Below are 18,638 nucleotides of genomic sequence, written 5' to 3' on the forward strand. Positions count from 1 at the left end.
TTCTGTTAACTTTTTAAGTGAATTAACAGTAATATTTTCAAACTACCTTGATTTTCCTTTGCCCATACTTCCTGAGAAAAGCTGATGAGAGTTATGATGCTAAATGATACAGAATCATATTACTTCATCAAAATAACTTTTGGTAAGCATATGAAATTTTAATTATGCTGTGGGTTTATTGAAGTGCTTGGTAAGTGTTTCATATTATGCCCATATATGCCACATTATGAGAGGCAGTATGCCATATATTATGGCTAGAAGGTTGAAATATGTGGGTAAGAGAAAAAACAATAAGCACTCCCTTTTGTTAACATGATATAGGGAGTGAGCGATGGAATGCATTCTAATGCAAAACTTGTAATTCTAGCAACTGTTTAAATATATAAATATCAAGATTTCTGCTCCTGTTTTGTAATTTATCATTGTTGGCTTTATCCATAATTCTTGCACTAAAAGATGGAGTATTTTTTACAGTCAAGCCCGCATTGTGCTTGTTTCCCGCCTTTCCTTTAACTAGTCTAGTCCAGATACAGATTTGCTGTATCCAGGACTGTTTGTAATTTTCTGAGAGGTGCCAAAGTCTGCTCTTCAATTCTTCCCTTAAATCTGCTAGTTCTCTCCTCTCCTGCACTTTTACTAGCTTATTAGTCTAGCACTTTACCATACCAGACTTTTTGTAGCAATTATTGTAGCACACAAAATTGCTACCAGCACTAAACGTTCTACAAGGAAACAGCTCCAGTACTTATTATTAATGCCCAGCCCTCCAGGCATGTCTAAAGGTCAGTTCCCTGTGATTTCATAGGTTCATAGGTAGGTACTAGGCTATCGGCCCTAGGGCCTATACAAACCCAGCCAAAAAGGTACCCTGGCTTTTGCCACCCAAGAAAATTATTTTCCTGTGCCTCTGTCGAGCAGAGCCACAGAAGTGATCCCCAGGGTGAATTTCCTATTTCTCATCCAATCATCAAGATTTTTTTTGAAGAGTGCTAATGAGGAGCTTTGTTTGATATAGATAGGTAGTTTATTCCAGAGTATGGGAAGTCTGTGGGACAGGAATCTATCCCTCCGGCATGTTCTGTTTATTGTGGTGACAAGGTTTAGGTCCCTAGAGCATGTAGCTCAAAGTGATTAGGATTTCTTTAAGTGGAGCATGTCCAACAGCTCTGGGTTTGACATTGCTTTGTATGTTTCAACTCTGAGTAGGCGATATGCGATGGAGTAAAGCTGGAGTTTTTTGAGACGGTCTGCGTAGGGCATCTTTTTGAGGCCAGTAATCCTCTTTGTAAGGTATTTCTGCAGCCTTTCCAATTGTTGTAGATGTTTTGTGAGGTACATACCAAAAGGGACATTGTACTCTATAATGGATCTAATGAGTGATGAGTAGAGGGGAACAATGACCTCTTTTTTTCTGGATGAGAAACCTTTTGTGATGAGGTGTGCCTCATAGAAGGATTTCCTGACTACTGTGGCAATGTGATTATCAAAGGAGAGACTACTATCCACCTGTGTCCCAAGGTCTCTTATCACACTTTCGGTGTTAAGTATACTACCGCCTATGTTGTAGTTCATGGGTACAGAGTTTTTACCAAAGGGGATGACAATGCACTTTTTGGCACTGAGCTTGAGGCCATGGCTCTGACACCAGGCATCTGTCACAGTGAGGCCCTTTTGTAGGATGTCCACATCATTAGGAGTTTCGATTATGGCTCCTAGTTTGTCATCTGTGAACTTCGTTAGCCAAAGAACTTCTGTCTTAGCCTGTACTTCAGAGAAGTAGATACCAAACAGGAGAGGACCGAGGACTGAACCCTGAGGTACTCCACTTGTCACTGGTCTGAAGTCGGATTTGGAGCCTGCTACTTTCACAGTGTGGGCTCTGTCAGTGAGCCAGTTGGCAACCCATATTGTGACATAGGGATTTATACCTAGTTTAGTGAGTTTATCTATAATTCCAGAGTGGGGGATGGTGTTGAAAGCCTTGGCAAGATCTAGATAGGCTGTGAGAACCACCTTACCCTTGTCTACGGCTTTGGTGACTGCTTCAAAGAAGTCTATCAGGTTTACGAGACATGATCTGCCTTTTACAAACCCGAACTGGGTGGGGTCCAGAGTTTGGAGATTACCAATGTCTTTGTTTATAAGTTCCATGATGATACATTCCATGGCCTTGCAGACCAGCTCGTCAGGCTAATGGGGCGGTAGTTCCTGGGGTCCGTGGTGGCTCCCTCCTTGTGGAGTGGGATAACCGTCGATGTGCACCATTCAGCAGGCACAAATCCTGAGGTGAGGCTATGATTGAACATGGTACTTAGGTGGGGTGCTAATTCGTTCTGTAGTTCATGTGGAACGCAGCCTGGGATGTTGTCTGGTCCCAAGGATGCTGTGTTCTTGGCTTTGGAGAGTGTGTTTTTCACCTGTGCAGCTGTGATTACAGGAACTTTGCATTCTTCCGGTATAGAGATGGGCCCTTTAAGGGGTGAGAGGGGGGTAAAGCTAGCAGTGAACCTATCTGCCAGGATGTTGGCATTATCAGTTGGGTCATTATATTTAGTGTCATTGTGCTGTAACTAAGAGCAGATCTGAGTGTTGCCATTGAGATTCTTGACATAGCTATAGAATGCTTTGTGGTTGCCTTTAGAATCAATGGCGATTTTATTTTCGTAACTAGCTTTGGTGGATTTTATCAGGGATTGCAGCTTCTTACTGTGGCTGACCAGGAAGCTCCTCCACTCATGGGATTTTACTCTCTTTTGCAACAGTTTCTTCCTTCTGTTGTAGAGTTTGTTTATGGCAGGGGACCACCAGACTGGCTTCCTTTTTTTGGAGGATAGCGTCTTGGTTCTGTTTGGGATAGCATGATCCATGCACTCATGTAAGTGCTTATAAAGTGCAATTGTGTAGGATTCAGTAGTCGTAACTGTATTGTCCATCTGCATGGGTGTCATTAAGTTCACCACTTATGTCTTAAGAAGCATGAAGTTGGCTTTGGAGAAATTTTTTACCATGGTTTCCTTAATGGGGGGCAGGATGTGGATATCTAGGGTGATTAGCTTATGGTTGGATCGGACCAATGAGGCATTGACTTCAGGTGTGGAACACCGGTCACTCATGTTGGTAATGACTAGGTCTAGGATATTGTTGCCCCTGGTGGGGGTCTGGATAAGTTGATCCAGGGCATTGGAGTTTATGAATTCCAGAAAGCGTTGAGTGAAGGAGTTGGTACATGATAAGTTTTCCCAGTTAATGGTGGGGTAGTTGAAATCGCCCATTATTAGGGTGTTTGGTTGAACCCTAATATTTTCCAGTACATCAAGAAAAGAGGAGTGGGAATCCTAAGGCATGGTGGGGGATCTGTAGCAAGCTACAATTTGGATTGCAGATTTGCCCAGAGTTAGTTGCACTTGGATAACCTCAGATGCATTATGCTGAGCAACTAGCCTGGAGGTGTGGATATCCTTAATGAATATGGTCACACCTCCACCTTTGGTGTTCTGGTCCAGGTTACATGGCCGAAAAGTGTGGTATGAGTTATAGCCTGGTAGCACAGGGGTGCTCTCTGGAGCCTTGAACCAGGTCTCAGTCACTGTGCAGATATCGATGTTTTCCATTTTCAGGAGTGTCTCGAGTGAGTGCATTTTGAGATTTAGACTTCTAGCATTGAGTAGCATCACCCTCAGTTTTTGGTTGTTTGTTCCTGTTACAGTGGTGAATTTGTCATTTGAACCTTGCCTAAAAACGGCACTATAGGGGCAGCAAGAATCTTAGCCACTATCCAGAATCCCAGGGGTGACAGGTGCAGGCCATCTCTGGAAAAGCATCGTGGTCTGTCGACCGTGTCATCCCAGGCAGACAAATATGTTAACCTGGTGAACTTGGGCATCCTGAGACAATGTAGCAACTGCCTCATGTACACCAACAACCCTCTACTCTTACCTCCCAACACTTAGACTTGTGAGAGATGCACTTGTATATCCAAAGTGGAAGCCACACACTCTCCAGCCAAGATTGGAATAGCTGGTCAAGAGGAGAAGGTCAACACTTGCACTACACCACATGGAACATACAGCCCTCCAGAACACACACTGGTACTGCATTCACATAAAAATACAAACCTCACACCAACCTTCGTGGAGGCTCTCAATAAAAATCTACCCAAACAGCAGAGACCTCCAAGGCAGAAATGCACTTGACCACTACAACACAACACTAATCATGAGTCACATAACTTTCCTAAACAGTGTGCCACTCAACCAAAGCCCCTAAGGCAAAACAACACGTACAGCACACTAGTCATAGGTGACTCGATAGTGAGGGACACTGATGTCCCACTCCCTAGGTTGAATAAGGAGAAAGTAACAGTCAGCTGCCTGTCAGGTGCCAGGATCCACCATACAATGCATGCACTCAGGTCCCTTGACAACAGGTACAAATATGACTCTGTCATTGTACATGTGGGTGTGAATGACCTGAGAAGTACCTCCCTGGACTACATGAAAAGAGACATGGAGGGGCTCTCGGATTATGTAGCCCAGGCGGGTACAACCCTAGCCCTGAGCAGCATCCTGCCATCACCCAGAATGATACCACAGTACAAGCAGAAAATGATTGATTTCAATAATTGGCTAAATTTCTGGTGTCATTCAAAGGGATCCAGTATCTGTCTGCCTGGGATGACATGACTAACAGACCTCAAAGCTTTGCCAGAGATGGCCTGCATCTGTCTCCCCTGGGCTTCCCGATACTGGCCAAGGCTCTTGCCACCCCTAAAGTGCCTTTTTAGGCAGTGTCCCAAAGACCAAATTACCACTGTAACAGCTACAAACAAATGCAGTCTGAGGGTCATGCTGCTCAATGCTAGAAGTCTAAATCTCAAAATGCACTTGCTCGAAGCATTCCTTAAAATGGAGAACATCAACATTTGTGCTGTAACAGAGACCTGGTTCAAGGCAGCAGAAAGCACCCCTGCACTACCAGGCTATAACTCATTCCACACCTTTCGGCCCCGGAACTTGGACTGAAGTTCCAAAGGTGGTGGTGTTTCCATATTCATAAAGGATGTGCACACCTCCAGACTGGTAGCCCAACATAATACCTCAGAGATACTTCAGGTGCAGCTAACATTGGGTAAGACAGTGATTCCGGTTGTAGCCTGTTATAGGTCCCCAACCATGTCCCAAGACAATCACTCCACGTTCCTAAGCACCTTGGAGAATATTAGGGTCCAACCTAACACACTCATACTGGTTGACTGAGAAAACTACTCATGTACCAATACACTTGCCCAACGTTTCCTGGAAATCATTAATTCCAATGCCCTGGACCAGCTCGTTCTTACCCCCACAAGAGGTAGCAACATCCTTGACCTGGTCATTACTAACATGGGCGACCATTGATCTACACCAATAGTCAACTTCTCCCTGGATAGATCCGACTATAAACTAATCACCTTGGAAATCCACATCCCCCCCACCCCCCCCTCAAAGGTAACCACCATGAAAAACTTCTCCAAAGCTAACTTTGGGCTCCTAAGAACAAATGTAGCTAACTTCATGGCACCCATGCAAATGGAGAATAGCTGCATGACTGCCAAATCATACACCAATGCACTGTACAAATACAAATGCATGGATCTCGCCATACCAAATAGAACCAAGACGCTCTCCTCCAAAAAAAGGAAGCCAATCTGGTAGTCCCTTGCCATAAACAAACACTACAACAGAAGGAGGAAACTGATGCAAAATAAGGTGAAGTCCCAAGACTGGAAAAACTCCCTTATCAGCCTCAACGAAAAGCTGAGATGCCTCATCAAATCTTCTAAAGCTAGCTATGAAAACAGAATTGCAGCAGATAGTAAAGACAACCACAAGGCCTGTGATGATTGGGGAGAGATGGGTGAAGGCTGCCAGCCTAGTCACATAGAATTTGATACATAATTCTATCAACTGTATAAATAAATGTAAAATACAGGCTTGTGCTTTTAAATGTAAGAAAATACTGTAAAATGTGAACTTCACGATTGTTGCAACATTGCCATCTGCTGTAAGGAAAACCAAGCCAAGTATTTCAAATGTGTCTTTTTAAGTTGAAAAGATCTTATGAATCTCTTTAATGTTTTACAATTCGGCTCCAGTGCGGCTGGATGAAGGTTTCATGCCCATTGTTTTAAGGCTAAAGTTTAAGAACAGAATTTAGATGTGGAATGTGCTTTATTGCTCTAGTTTCTGTTAGAATATACATGTGAAATGTCTTCTATTGTTGTAAGTTTCTGTGCAGGTGTTAGATTGCTAAATAATGCAGTTTGTTTGCCTGGGGAAACCTAAGTGTCAAAAATGATGTAATTTGGGGAGGGACCCAACAAACATGTCTGTTAGTAATGTTTAAATACTATTTCTGACAAGAGACTTAAAGCATTTTGACTTTGGACATCTACCTTATCAGCACTCTGCCTTATGCTCACATGTAAGTTTTAGCACTGTGATTTCTTGTAGGAATAGTTAAAGCTAGTAAAGATTAATTAGATATTTTTTCTTTGAAATCAGACCTGTCCTACTGTATTATTTTAAGTTTCTGTGTGATCTGTGAACTCTTAGATATCTCTGTGGTGTAGTAGTTTTGTCTTGTGTTTTAATTATTTATTATTAAATATTTTTTAAAACCTTCCACCTGTGGCTGCTTTGTGTAGAGATAAGTTCTAGAGTACATTGCATATTTATAGAGGTTATTGTAATAGGCCACTCTAAAGTAAGCCTTGACTGTTAGTCATACTACCAGTGGATATTAATATTGCTCAGTAATAATTGGACACCCTTTTAAGGGCCTTTTAGTAGCTGATATTATTAACTGGGTGGTGGCAGTAATTACTACTGTATAGTCTGGGTAAAGGGGCACAGCTGGAGAATCTGTGTCAGCCTTTCCCAGGAGTGTCTGTGAAGTTGTATATAATACTTATCTCAAAGTGTGTGTGTGTTGTGTCGGCTACTTGGCAGGGGCATGAAGCACTGGTTGGACAGAGAGGGTACTGGAGGTTTTAGCTTGCCCAGTTAGGCTGAGACCTGGACCCTATAGCTGTGCCAGTAGGGAGTCTTACTGGGGACCTGGTGAGCAAGGGAGCAACCATCCCCAGACTGACTGTGATCTCTGTGTGCATTTAAGGGAAATTGTACTTTACTGTGTATATTAGTTATCCTTTTCTCTTCTAGGAGATGACCTCCCTGGTGTTAGCGGTGAGGACTGAGGCTCCTTGATTGCTGGGCCAGGGTACGGTCATCACAAGGCCTTCTATAGTTATGTAAAGAACCTCCACGGCAATACTCAGATTTGCTCTGAGCTACTGCACAATGGTACCTCCTATACTGAGCCAACAGATATTACTAATATACTGGCCAACAGATTCAGTGCCAACTTTACCCCTCTCCCCCACAAAGGACCAATCACAATACCAGTAGATTGCCAGGCACCCAGTATTACTGCTGCACTGGTTAAAACAGCACTGTCCAAGGCCAAGAATACAGCTTCTATGGTACCTGACAATACTCCTGGCTGTGTTCTACATGAACTACAGAGTGAACTGGCACCTCACCTGTGTGCCCTGTTCAATCACAGCCTCACCTCAGGCTTTGTCCCTACTGAATGGTGCACTGTTACAGTCATCCCACTCCACAAAGGAGGAGAGACTACAGACCCTGGAAACTATTACCCCATTAGCCTGACAAGTCTGATATGCAAAGCTATGGAACGCATCATCATGGACCTAATAAACAAGGATATAGAGAATCTCCAAACTCTGGATCCCACACAGTTTGGTTTTGTGAAGGGTAAATCATGCCTGCTCAACTTGATCGACTTCTTTGAGTCAGTCACCAGAGCTGTGGATGAAGGCAAGGTGGTTCATACAGCCTACCTTGATCTGGCCAAGGCCTTTGATACCATTCACCACTCAGGAATCATAGAGAAACTCACTAAGCTAGGCATCAACCCCTATATCACTAGGTGGGTTGCAAACTGGCTGACAGATAGAAAACACAGTGTGAAAGTAGATGACTCCAAGTCAGACTGCCAACAAGTCACAAGTGGAATCCCACAGGGATCGGTCCTGGGTCCTCTTCTGTTTGATATCTACTTCTCAGAAGTTCAGTCCAGCATGAAGGGACTCTGGCTGACAAAGTTCACAGATTATTGCAAGTTGGGAGCTATTATTAACTCCCCAAGTGATGTTGACATCCTACAGGAAGGCCTCACTGAGACAGACTGTGTCAGAAACATGGCCTTAACTCAATGCCAAAAAATGTGTCGTCATCCCCTTTGGGAAAAACCCAGTTCCCATGAACTACCACATTAATGGTAGTCCACTGAACAAAGAAGGCATTATAAGAGATCTGGGAACACAGGTTGACAGCAACCTATCTTTTGACCACCACACTGCCACTGTGGTCAGAAAGTCCTTTTATGTGGCACATCTCATTACTAAGGGTTTTGCATCCAGGAAGAAGGAGGTCATTATCTCCCTCTACTTTTCCCTCTTTAAGCCAGTCTTCAAGTACAATGCCCCATATGGCATGTACCTCACTAGACACCTGCAACAACTGGAGAGGCTGCAAAAGTACCTCACAAAGAGGATCCAAGGCCTTAAACACTTGTCCTATATGGACAGACTCAAAAAACTCCAACTCTTTTCTGTCTCATATTGCCTACTTAGAGGCAATCTCTGCTTGACTTAAAAAGCCATATCTGACCCAGCTCTGTTAGAAATGCTACATCTAAAGAAATTCCAATCCCTCCACACCACATGCTCCAGAGACCTCAACCTCTACCACAATCAACAGAACGTGCTGGAGGGACAGGTTCATAACCCAGGGACTGCCCATGCTATGGAACAGACTTCCCATGCATGTCACGCAGAGCACCTCACTGCCCCTCTTCAAGAGAAATCTTGATGAGATGATGGGAAATAGAAAATTCACCCCGGGGATCACTCCAGTGGCTTTACTAGACAGAGGCACTAGAAACAAAGGTTGGGTGGCACGATGCCGGGGTAATCTTATGGGCTAGGCTTGTAAAGGCTCCAGGGCCATTAGCCTAGTACACACCTATGAACCTATGATGTGTACATAGCAAAACAAAATGGATACAACTGGTGACTTGACAAAGTGGGGCTGTTTGTGGATAAAAGTGATTTCTAAGTTAAATGGTTTTGCAGGACTAGTGTAATGTACATTTGAGTAAACTAAGTTGGAATATTTGAGTCCAGAGCTGGATCATGGCCAAATGGGTACCTAGGTGGGTAATGGATCCCCCCCCCACACCCCCCCCACAGCCATTCCAGTGTCCTATGAATTGGCTATTTCTCTCTATTTACCATAAACACTGTCAGTGTGCATACCATTTCCTTCTTTATTTCTACAATGATTACAGATACTTGGATTTAATTTAAAACGTGTATTTCAGAGTGTCAGGTTTCATACCCTTCAAAAAATTGATGCTAATTTGGGACCTGTTATTCTATCAACTTTCTAAGTTAGTAAGGGCAATATTTAAAAATTGTCCCAATTTTTCAGCCTTTGGCCCCCCCATTACGTATGGCTTTGTCCAGATTTCTTGCTCTAAGAGATTCAGAGGTATGGTACTGATAATCATTTGCTAAACAAACAATATAGTCTCACAATGAAAACAGACATAACATGATCAGCAAACTTCTCTGCCTTTGAAATTCACATTAACTGCAACCCCGTTGAAACCAACAATCAAAGAAAATGCATCCGGCCAGTGGCAGATAAAGTTTCCCTTTAGGATGTTTTCGAATTATAGACTCCTTGCATACATTTTTAAGACCATACATTAAGGCGCATGATCTTTGATTAGCCTTCCTGATTGTAGTAAATTATATTCCTTGTATAATACAGCAACACTTGGTAGAGTGTGTTTTAAATTTGTAGTTTTGAACATTTTTCCATTAATCAATGACAAAGAATTTATGAAACAATAATGATAAAACTACTCATTTCAAAACATTTCAACCATAATGGGCCACTCAAACTTCTGCCATTAGAATCCACTAATATCAGTCAATATGCACAATCTCTGCAGATGTAAAAGTCATCTGAATAATTCCATATTAAAGAGATCTGTAACTAATTTAGAGGTTGCTACTGGCAAACAACTTTACATTTTTGTGTTTCATCTACAAGTTCACTCCCTACTGCCCTTGAAGGATGAATTGTCCATGTTACATTAAAAAAAAGTTGGTAAGCTGCTAATATTGCAAAAGGGAATGGATGGCAAGCTGATAAGAAGTCGCTAGGTAACTCATCCAAAGGAGGACACACTCAGGAGAGCAGCACCACCATCCCCCCTTAAAGTGCACTGCAGTATCAACAATCCATGTACATGGTGTGGGACCAGATCTCACAGACTTCTGCACCAAAGGCAAATATTGCTACCTGTTGTGGTACTAACACTGTTTTCAAGTTCTATAGCACAAAACACTGACTTCCATTTGTTACACAAAACATCTGCACATTGAAAGCAGGCTTAGCATGAGCAAAAGTAAACTCTTCCCTTCAAAATGTACTGAAACTCACAATTCCATGAAAATACACGGACACTCAAAATTGTTAACTGACTAACCTGCCATCATTAACTAAGGCTTTTTATACACTCACACACACACACACACACACACACACACACACACACACACACACACACACACACACACACACACACACACACACACACACACACCTCCCTCTCAACTGCCTAAATATTTGCAGAATGTCCAGATTTTTGCCTCACATTTTTGGCTGTTCCTTGTAAAATTTGTGGTTTTCTGGCAAATCACCAAGGATGGAAGTCACTAAATAATGACATCCATTTGAATTTCAGATTTCATATCCTTCAGAAAATGCATGATAACACACATCCTGTTATTCTAATAACTTTAGAAGTTTATAAGAGCAATACCTAAAATCAGTCACGATTTTTGGACCTTTGTACCCCCAATTATTTTAGGCTTTGACCAGATTTCTTGAGTTAAGAGGTTGAGAGGTATCTCTTACACACACACACACACACACACACACACACACACACACACACACACACACACACACACACACACACACACACACACACTCACACACACACACAGCAAATTACTAACAGAATGGCAGCAGACAGTTACATTTACAAACTCAATTTACTGAAGGAACGGCAGCAGCGACAAAGCAAGTCTGCAACTCAACAGAACGTGAGCCAAGGCAAATGTTAAATGAAACAGCAGTAGCAATTAGTTTACATTCTGTGCAGAATGTGTTTATATTCCATCCACGTGGAACAAAACAGGAATGTACATCCACATTGGCATGACTGCTTTGTGTTAAAGGCGCATGTACACACTTGCATGTAAACAGAGTGTGTGAGTGTGTGTGTGTGTCTTCTTAAAAAAAGGCACCATATTAAGGCAATTGTTTTTAATTACTTCATTAAAAAGTCAACATGGCATCCCATGGCCAGTGCCCCCACCTCCCCCAGCCAATGGGCCTTAGGCCACTTAGTTCTAGATGTGGCTCTGCCTGTGTCTACTAATTTGTATCAAACAAAGGTGAAATTAGGTGGCTTTCAGATGTCCCTGATTTTTGTGCTAAGAGGCTGAGAGGCATTTTTTTCTTTTTCTTCTTTCTGTCTTTCCTTTTTTATTCTAGTCATATGACATGCACAGAATAAAATGGCAGCACCTAAGTGAGAATGTAGATGTTTTTGGATTAAAGCTTCCTCTCGTCTTTTGCTTGGCTAACTCCCTAGCTTTGAAAACTACTGCACATTTATGAGAAATAAGTTGGAATACTTCTGGCTACAGTCTGAAACAATGTTGAAATTATGTAGCTCTCAACTCTCTGACTTTGCAGAAGTCATATTTTTGTCTGCTCCTCAAAAACAAAATTGTAGTTTTCTAGAAAATCCTTGAGGATTGCAGTCATGAATTTATGAACAGATTTCAGTTTCATACTTTATATGTTTCAGAAAATGCATGCTGATGATAATATTCTAGAAATTTTAAAATCTGTCCCTGATTTTGGTGATTTGTCCCCCATTATATTTTAATTTGATCTTTATTCTTAGGTTAAGAGGTTGAGTGGTATTACTTTTTGTCTCAATCAGATGAGATGTGCACAGAGCAAAGTAGCTATAATTGCTGGCTTGGAGTGGAGACTCTATTTATATAGTTGAGCTTACAGAACTAGCATGTATTTGTGTGAAAAAAGTTGGGATACTTAAGGCTACTGTGCCTTTACATGATACACATTTGAAATATATGAATTATTGTGTTTGTAATTATTTATTTTTATCAAAATGGGACAACACAGGTGAACACAGTCAACAACAGAGCTATAACTGATGCCTAACCCTACTGTCATGATCAAGTTAATTAGGCTTTGCAGGAGTAGTGTGTATTTGTGCAAAGAAAATTTGAATACTTTACTATTTATCACAATCTGTCTTTTAAAGTGTATATAGACAAGTTGCTGTAAGTGATGGTACTGACACTTCCTGTATTATAATGACAGCAGTTCAAATGGTCTTACATAATTTTAAATAATGAAGAGTTGAATTTAGAACAGTATATACATTTATGTGTGGTCCCCTAGAAGGCCTGAGTGTATGTGGGGCATACAGACTGAAAATCCCCAGTTTAATAAGGTGCACTTAATCCAACACTGATGGGTAGAACATACCTTAATATGGGAATTAGTACATTTATGAGTACATATCATCTGCCTTCAATGTTAAGCAAATTAGAGATTTTGTATGAAATTTTGAGTTGTTATACTAATTTGTGTGTTAGATTCTCCGTGCGTTTACGAGAAGTGAGATTTTGTTCAAATAGAAGGTGTAGGTATTTTGAATCTTTGACATGTGGAAGTCATGCACCAGAGCAATTATTAATAGTGATATAATAATTTGAGTGGATTGTAATTTTTGTTGTGTACCAAATAACATGACAGAGCTCTTTTGAGTACTGACAGTTTATTTATTGCTACAAAGCCAATGCCAAATAGATGCAAAGTTGTTCTGAAGTTTGTGTTTGAGAAGAGATGGATTGTGATTGACTCTTGTGAGGATAATATTGTCCAAGTATAAGGTACACTTACTGTGAGGTCAATCCCAGGGAAGATCATTTATGAAGAGAGAAAAGAGTGGACTAACAACAGATCACTGAGGTAAAACTTTATAGACTGCACCAGAAATGTAGACATTATTAGGCCATCATACGTCTACTACCCCTCAAAACATGCCAATCCATTCCACATCGCCCATACACCACCCCATCTATTACACATTCTTTTACAGCTCTCCCTCAGACATGCCACAGTCATCCACACCCATATCATCTCTAGCTGCATCTCTTCCCAAGTCACCCACAATTAACTATACCACATCACAACCAAACTATGAACATTTGCATTCTCCCACCACCAATGCCACAGTCATCCATATTAAACCTATAGCATGTCCATCTTCACCTCTCTTCAGCCATACCACAATCATCCATCTTATCCACACCATACCATTCTGCAGCTCTACCCCAGGTATCCCATAATCATCCATACTCCACCCATACCATGCCATGCCTTTCCTCGGCTCTACAACAACCATCCACACTCCACCCGACTCATACCACATCTATATGAAGCTGTTCTCCAGCCATGTTGCATGCATTGGCTGCCTTCTCCAGCCAAGTTGCATACATAAAATCCTTTCCCAACAATGCCATGCACATATACAGCTCTCCAGATATATGCCACATCTGTTTCACAGATTTATCCAAGCCATTTTACAGAGAAGCTTAATCACCTTCCAAAATGTTCACCAGTATCTTTCCATCCTTTGGTTTTTGTTGCACAGAAGACCAGACTACAGCTAATTTATCTTTTATTTATTTTACTTCATTTTGTTAACTGGGTTAATCCTACTGATGCGTGATAACAGTGGAGAACAAAAGCTTCCCAATGTAAACCTACAGACAACTTATCAAAGTAGTTAATTAAGTTAGCCAGTAAGCATCAGTCTTTGGAACACTGGAGGAAATAAAAGTGCCTACAGAAAATACATGAGAAAGCATACATGCAGACTCAAGCCAAATGGCACTCGGATACCAGGATCAAATCTAGGCCCTGGTGCTGGGAGACAACAGCAATAACCACCATACCAGCATCCTAACACTGAGAAATATCTCTACTTGCTTGCCCTGACATACATATATTATTAAGAATGTTTTATGAAGGCAGACACATAGACTATAACAGCAATATAATGATGCTATTCAAATGACATGCAGCTTTCTATTTCTCTCTCTACTCCCCCACCTTCTTCTGTCCCCTCTAGCTCTGCCCTGTTCACTTACTGTGACTGCAATGCATGTATGACCCTAAAATATACTAATTTTCACCTAATATTGATAAATGCAATCCAATAGCAGGAAAAGGTAATATAACAAAGTGTGTCATAGAGATAAGCATGTCAAACTAATCCATGAAAAATAAAATAAGTTATTACGCAGACATTCAACACTCTGGGAGTGCCCACAATGACTAAAGATACAAGACACATTTATAGTTCCATCTAAGTAAGCTGCAGTGTCATAAGACCTAAACTGCACCAGTTTATAGTATCAGACTGTGCACTAGGCAGAGGCTAAAGAAAGAGAAAGATTTGTAAATACTTGCTAGCATTCCTGACTTATCAGAAGTGAAAAGCTTGATATGTCTACAGTTGGCATAACCAATTATAAGAAAATAACTCCATGTCCATGGTCCCTCAGGACCCTAGAGAAGTAAGCAGAATGGCAGGCACCTACAGCAGGATGCTCTGTGACATTTAGATGCCACAGAAATGCAGTGTGCAGCCAGTGGCTGAAGGTGTACATCTCATTGTCTTTCTTACCATGATCCAGCAAAAATAAAATCTGATAGACACCCACAGAGAATCCCTGCTCAAAGGAATGCCTGTTACTACTACTTAGGACAGCACTGGGAGTATGGAGCATCACTTAAACACAGACTGAAACTTAAGTGTGACTAAAGCAATATACAACATTTCCTCCATGCTACTGCATACTTCTGCAAGTTGTAGCTCCATAAGCATGTACTATACACAGAAACGATTGTTGTAAGTGCCAAAACTGCTAGAAGAAACGAACGAGGATAATTTTCAAAGTAGATTTATTCCAAAAATGTAAATATTCACATAAAATACTCCGTACCAGTGCAGCAAGCAACAAACACACAAACACCTTTACACAACATGCGTTTTCGTCTCAGTTCGGAAACTGAGACGAAAACGCATGTTGTGTAAAGGTGTTCATGTGTTTGTTGTTTGCTGCACTGGTACAGAGTATTTTATGTGAATATTTACATTTTTGGAATAAATCTACATTGAAAATTATCCTCGTTCGTTTCTTCTAGCAGTTTTGGCACTTACAACAATTGTTCCTTGGTTTATTTTGAGTGCCTTTTCCTTTTTTTCGTTCATGTACTATACACAGCTTCCCCTGCCAAATTATTAAAAGACATTACCTACTGCACACAACATTTTCTCTGCCACTGACATGTCCACTAAGCATTTTGCTGCTGGTACCTCTAAAACTGCCTGCTGTCCTTAGCATCTTGAGAAGCACAGACATTGTCCGCATCTCATGCATTCATACTCTTCGTTACTGCATCTGTGCGCACCATGCTGCATGCTTCTCTGTGCTCACAGTGAATATGTCACTGACATTGTCACTGCAGATGATGACTAACCATTTCAGCCATGTGACCCCAGACAAATGTCCCTACAGAGGAATGACCTACAAACCCAGATTCTAAAAGGCATGATACACAGCTAATAAGAACATCACATGAGACTTATCCCACTGCATAGTATGTGCTGCTGTTACACATTGTAGGGCCACTTATAACACATATATGGAGACTTTTCCAACACTAGTGCCCCTAATAAACACCTAGCAGATACAGTTAACATTTTTTTGTTTCTAATTTCAGTTTAGTTTGAGTTTACGTAGCAGTGTATAGTTCAATAACTAAATATATGGTGGACAAACAATGAACCTGTGCTACAGAATGTCATTATTTTACAGTTCAGCTTCAACTCTCTCACACTCTCTTCACCTTTATCGACCACACTTAGCAACATAATGTTTCAATCCAGAAAACTGCAGGAATACAGGGACTGTCAGAATTATGTGCCTCTCTAATCATGCACAGTGCAAGAGCACAGAATGTGGTCTGATAAAAAACATTTGGCCATAAGAAACACTATCAACACAACTGCAACAATAATACAAATGTATTTTAACAAGTCTGTCTGACCTTAATTAACAAAACTACCACAAGTCCCAAGTTAAATGTTGCAAAATCTGTTTTATCTGTGCTTGCCTTTCCAAGACAAATGTACAAATACACATGGACATGTGGTTATAACTGTGCAGCTAACAGCCCATTCAACTCATACTTATTACTTACAGCATCTATTCCCTAATTAGTGCAACACACACACACACATACACACACACACACACACACACACACACACACACACACACACACACACACACACACACACACACACACACACACAACAGCTGCCTTGGCAAAGTATCTTACAGGGGATATCATGCCTAAAACTGTAGTTCTCTATCTGAATAAAGACTGTAGCACAAATACCTGCAAAGATGACATATGATGCATGGATGCATATTCAGTGATGTCCAGCTGTGAAACTGAAAGTAAGTGCCCCCCCCCCCAAAAAAAAAAAAATCTCCATATTATATTAGAAGTTAGGTTTACCATGCAAGTTCTGCCTCTAAATGAAAGATTTTAATATAAAATAGAAATACAGTTAAAATGAAAATAGAAATACAGCACATGAAATGCCTTCAGCTCTCCCTACCACCCCCCCCCCGACACAGAAACACAAACTCCCTGCGCACTGTACTGGAACTAAGCCATGACTACACTGTCAACATGAGAGCTTTTCCATGTGTTCCATCTTCAGGTATTCAGTTGGATCCTGTGTGTGACATTAATAACTAACAAGTACAAAGAAGTATTAAGTATCATGTAGGGGCTTCAAAGAAGGGAGAATGACTTTTAATTCACCCTATAAGTCTTTAAAGGGCATGTAAGACAGTCAACAAGCAGTACTGGTACACTGTACAAGACCCCCCCCCCCCCAAGAAAACTAAACTGTCCGCCCTTTAAGTGCAGAAAATGAAAGAATAAGTAGTAAAGAAGTTGCTATGTTGTCTTACCATGGAGTATGTGCTAGGGTGAACCTTCTCTGTACACGAATACTCCTGTTCATTAGCAGTTTCCGAAAGAGAAGTGGAGAGTTACGGGGAGAATTCCGAGGAGATTCTTTAGGAGATGCCAGTGGTGAACTTCCTGCTGGCTTCAGCATCCCGAGTTGAAAAACAATTACCTCCAGCAACTGTATCAAACAATGTGGAAATTAATCCTGCTTTGTTTTCTTCCCCTTTTCTAGGGGTAAAGGGACCTTGTTAAGAATGCTGATCAAAAATACAAAGGCAGTACTTCTGTAAATGCAGAGTTAAACAGCCCAGTCATCTTGTGTCTCGTGTTCAGGGTGGGGGGTGGGTGCCAACAGGAAGCTTGGACTGTTTCAAGTTGTAACAGCATATTATCTGCAGGAGTCATTTGTTTATATCTTTAGGCAACTGAGCTACTCCTCAATCTGCCTACGATCAGGGCATCTCTCATGCTTCTGAAATGCATTTATGAGCGTGAATGACTACACCACTGTGTACATGTGTGTGTTTGTTTACGAAGTACAGGGAGGCTGGAGCAGCTGAAGGCTTCACAGTGTTTCTCCTTGTTCGTTTTACAACAGCCAAAGCCAGAGAAGGAATGTATAGTATGTGGTTTAAACAATCGTTTTGCTAGTAGATTATTTCTTTTCCATAAATGGCGACAGCAAAAGACTTCTGGATATCATTAACAAGTTATTCTTGAAATTCTGCTAATAAACAAACTGTCAAAACCTTGCTGCTAAGAAACAATATTTTCAGATAAAAAAAAATCTAAAGCAGTACAGTAAGCACAATCTTTAGACACGAGTTTCACAAAATATTAATACCTAAGGATTAGCTGCCTGTCTGTCTTCTATTATTTCTTCTGCCTATAAACTTTTCTGTTAGAATTTTCCTATAAAGTTTCAGGAATTGCTGCTGCCAGGTGAATGACGTGGTTGTGACAAGTCTGAATAAAGTCACAGAACAAGCACTGACATGAACCCTGACCCTGAAAGTAGTTTACCCATCTCCACCCCCAACAGCACACCACAAGTAGCAGATAAAATATCCTTTTCCTTTTCTTAGCAGCAGTTACAACTCACTTCCTACACACCCTGCGAAAAGAAAAAGAAAAGGCTAGCTGCCAAAACAATGTGATGAAAAGCAGAGCTTGTTGGTGCATGAACCAAAGAACAGCAAACCAAACACTGTAGGTTCAGATCTCATCACCACCACTGATTCCATTTGTGACCTACAGCAAGCTACACTGCCTTCCTGTACATCTAAAACAAAAGTTTAATGAAAAGTCCAACATACCTTTGAGTCA

At 41.1% G+C, this 18,638-nt stretch overlaps 1 protein-coding gene across 1 annotated transcript in view; it reads right to left on the reverse strand.

Moving 5' to 3' along the window:
• Positions 1-17,976, reverse strand: part of LOC122787231 (cAMP-specific 3',5'-cyclic phosphodiesterase 4D-like) — a 1,697,022-nt gene extending 1,679,046 nt beyond the window's left edge. The window contains exon 1 of the mRNA XM_044053831.1: positions 17,312-17,976. Within this exon, the coding sequence (XP_043909766.1) occupies positions 17,312-17,460 (149 nt within the window). The 5' untranslated portion in view covers positions 17,461-17,976. The remainder of the gene's footprint in view (positions 1-17,311) is intronic.
• Positions 17,977-18,638: the final 662 nt, after the last annotated feature.

Source organism: Protopterus annectens, chromosome 13.part0 (assembly GCF_019279795.1).
Source record: "Protopterus annectens isolate FY-2018-M chromosome 13.part0, PAN1.0, whole genome shotgun sequence".
In the NCBI taxonomy this organism is placed as follows: domain Eukaryota; kingdom Metazoa; phylum Chordata; order Ceratodontiformes; family Protopteridae; genus Protopterus; species Protopterus annectens.